Source organism: Mirounga angustirostris, unplaced genomic scaffold (genome assembly GCF_029215605.1).
Source record: "Mirounga angustirostris isolate CCGP_5_RB_7025 unplaced genomic scaffold, mMirAng1.0.hap1 SCAF_3, whole genome shotgun sequence".
Lineage (NCBI taxonomy): Eukaryota > Metazoa > Chordata > Mammalia > Carnivora > Phocidae > Mirounga > Mirounga angustirostris.
Genome location: NW_026991711.1, coordinates 129,696,995 through 129,699,000, shown reverse-complemented (window position 1 = coordinate 129,699,000; position 2,006 = coordinate 129,696,995). Strand labels below are relative to the sequence as shown.

The window sequence follows — 2,006 nt, the reverse complement described above, 5'->3', positions numbered from 1 at the left end:
AGCACTGAAGATATTTAATATACATATTTAATTACAGACTTAAGACTATAATAAAGATGGGGCAAAGAGATGAAAGAATAGTATGTACCTGTTAAATATTCTGACAGAATTTAAAAATATAGCTAAGTAAATGGGAGGAAAAACAGGAAAAGGAAGGAAAAAAATGAAACACATTTTCTGAATACTGTATACTGAGATCATCTTAAGCTGACAAATCAAATAGTAGAAGCCTAAATAAGGAATAAAGGGACTAAGGTAATAAAGGTAATCATTAGAAAAAATACAAATTTTCCTAAACCAAATTAAATACTCTGTCCACTCCAGACCCCTTAAAAAACAAAAAAGCAAGGAAACAGACCACATGGTGAATCATAGTAACTATCACAGTATGTACAGTAAATATAAAAAAATAATAAGAGTTCATTACTGATGTGACCAAACATATTAGTCATATCAATGTATGTCAATGAGGTTAATTTACTTATTAAACAGATTTTCAGATTGATTCACAAAGTAAAACCCAACTCTATGCTACATACTATCAACATCCTTAAGGGGTTTAAGGAATGTTAAAAATAAAGAGATGGACAAAGTTTTATCAGACAAATATAAATAATAAAAATGCAGGGTTCCCTGGAATCCTTGCCACCCTGCCGGCATGTCTCAGGCTGAGTTTGACAAAACTGCTGAGGATGCTAAGCACCTCAAGACCGAGCCAGCAGATGATGAGATGCTGTTCACCTACAGCCGCTATGAACAAGGAACTGTGGGTGACACAAACACAGAGCAGCCTAGGCTGCTGGATTTCAAAGGCAAGGCCAAGTGGGATGCCTGGAATCAGCTGAAAGGAACTTCCAGGGAAGATGCCATGAAAGCTTCCAACAACAAAGTAGAAGATCTAAAGAAAAAGTATGGGGCACCTGGGTGGCTCAGGTCATGATCTCCAGGTCCTGGGATTGAGTCCCGCTCAATCGGGTTCCCTGCTCAGCTGGGAGTCTGCTTCTCCCTCTTCCCCTCCCCCTGCTTGTGCTCTCTCTCTCTCGCTCTCAGATGAATAAATAAAATCTTGAAAGAAAGAAAGAAGAAAGAAAGAAAGAAAGAAAGAAGAAAAAGAAAGAAAGAAAGAAAGAAAGAAAGAAAGAGAAAAAGAAAGAAAGAAAGAAAGAAAGAAAGAAAGAAAGAAAGAAAGAAAGAAAGAAAGAAGAAGAAAGAAGAAAAAGTATGGAATATAAGAGACTGGATTTGGCTGCTAGCAGTGCATTTCATCTAAACTGCTATAATGCCTTGTTTTCTAATACTGTGGATGACATGAAATAATGAAAATAACCTGTTAACCTAGATCCTGAAGACTGTACAGGATATGGCTCTAACAGAGTAGGAACTGAAATGGTTACTGACCTTCGCTGAGTAGTTTTTATCTGTAGATCAAAAGTTCATTTGTTACTTTAAATATATACATACATACATAATACATACATATATAAATGCAGGGTTGACATCTTGATATTGGACAAGGTATAAATCATCACAAAAAGTATTAAATGAAACAAGGAAAGACATGTTAAAATAATAAAGATCATAATTCATAACAAAGATAATATTCTTAAATAGCCATGAATACAACTACCACATTTATAAAACAGAAACTCCAGGAAATGCCAGGAGAAACAGTCAAAAACAAAATAATATTATAAGACTTCAGTGTATCATTCCCAGACCAAGAAAATCAAGTGGACAAAAAACAAGAAAGGATAGAAGACACTTCTCACATCATGAATAAAGTTGATCTTATGAATCTATATTGAATTTTAGCACCAATAATAATTTACATACCTTCTTCTCAAAGGCATATGGAACATTCACATAAGTTGAGCATATATTATATCGCATAGAAATCCTCATTTTCATAATAGAGAAATAATTCAAATAACATTCTCTGATCAGAGCACAGTATTAATAGAAATTAACAAGAAAATATCTAAAGTGTCTTTTCCAGCTGAAAATGT

At 34.0% G+C, this 2,006-nt stretch overlaps 1 protein-coding gene across 1 annotated transcript; it reads left to right on the top strand.

The window, feature by feature from the left end:
* The first annotated feature begins 658 nt into the window (after window positions 1-658).
* Window positions 659-940, top strand: LOC123839114 (acyl-CoA-binding protein-like). Its single transcript, XM_045868489.2, has one exon. The coding sequence runs from the start codon at window positions 659-661 to the stop codon at window positions 938-940; it is 282 nt and encodes a 93-aa protein (XP_045724445.2).
* Window positions 941-2,006: the final 1,066 nt, after the last annotated feature.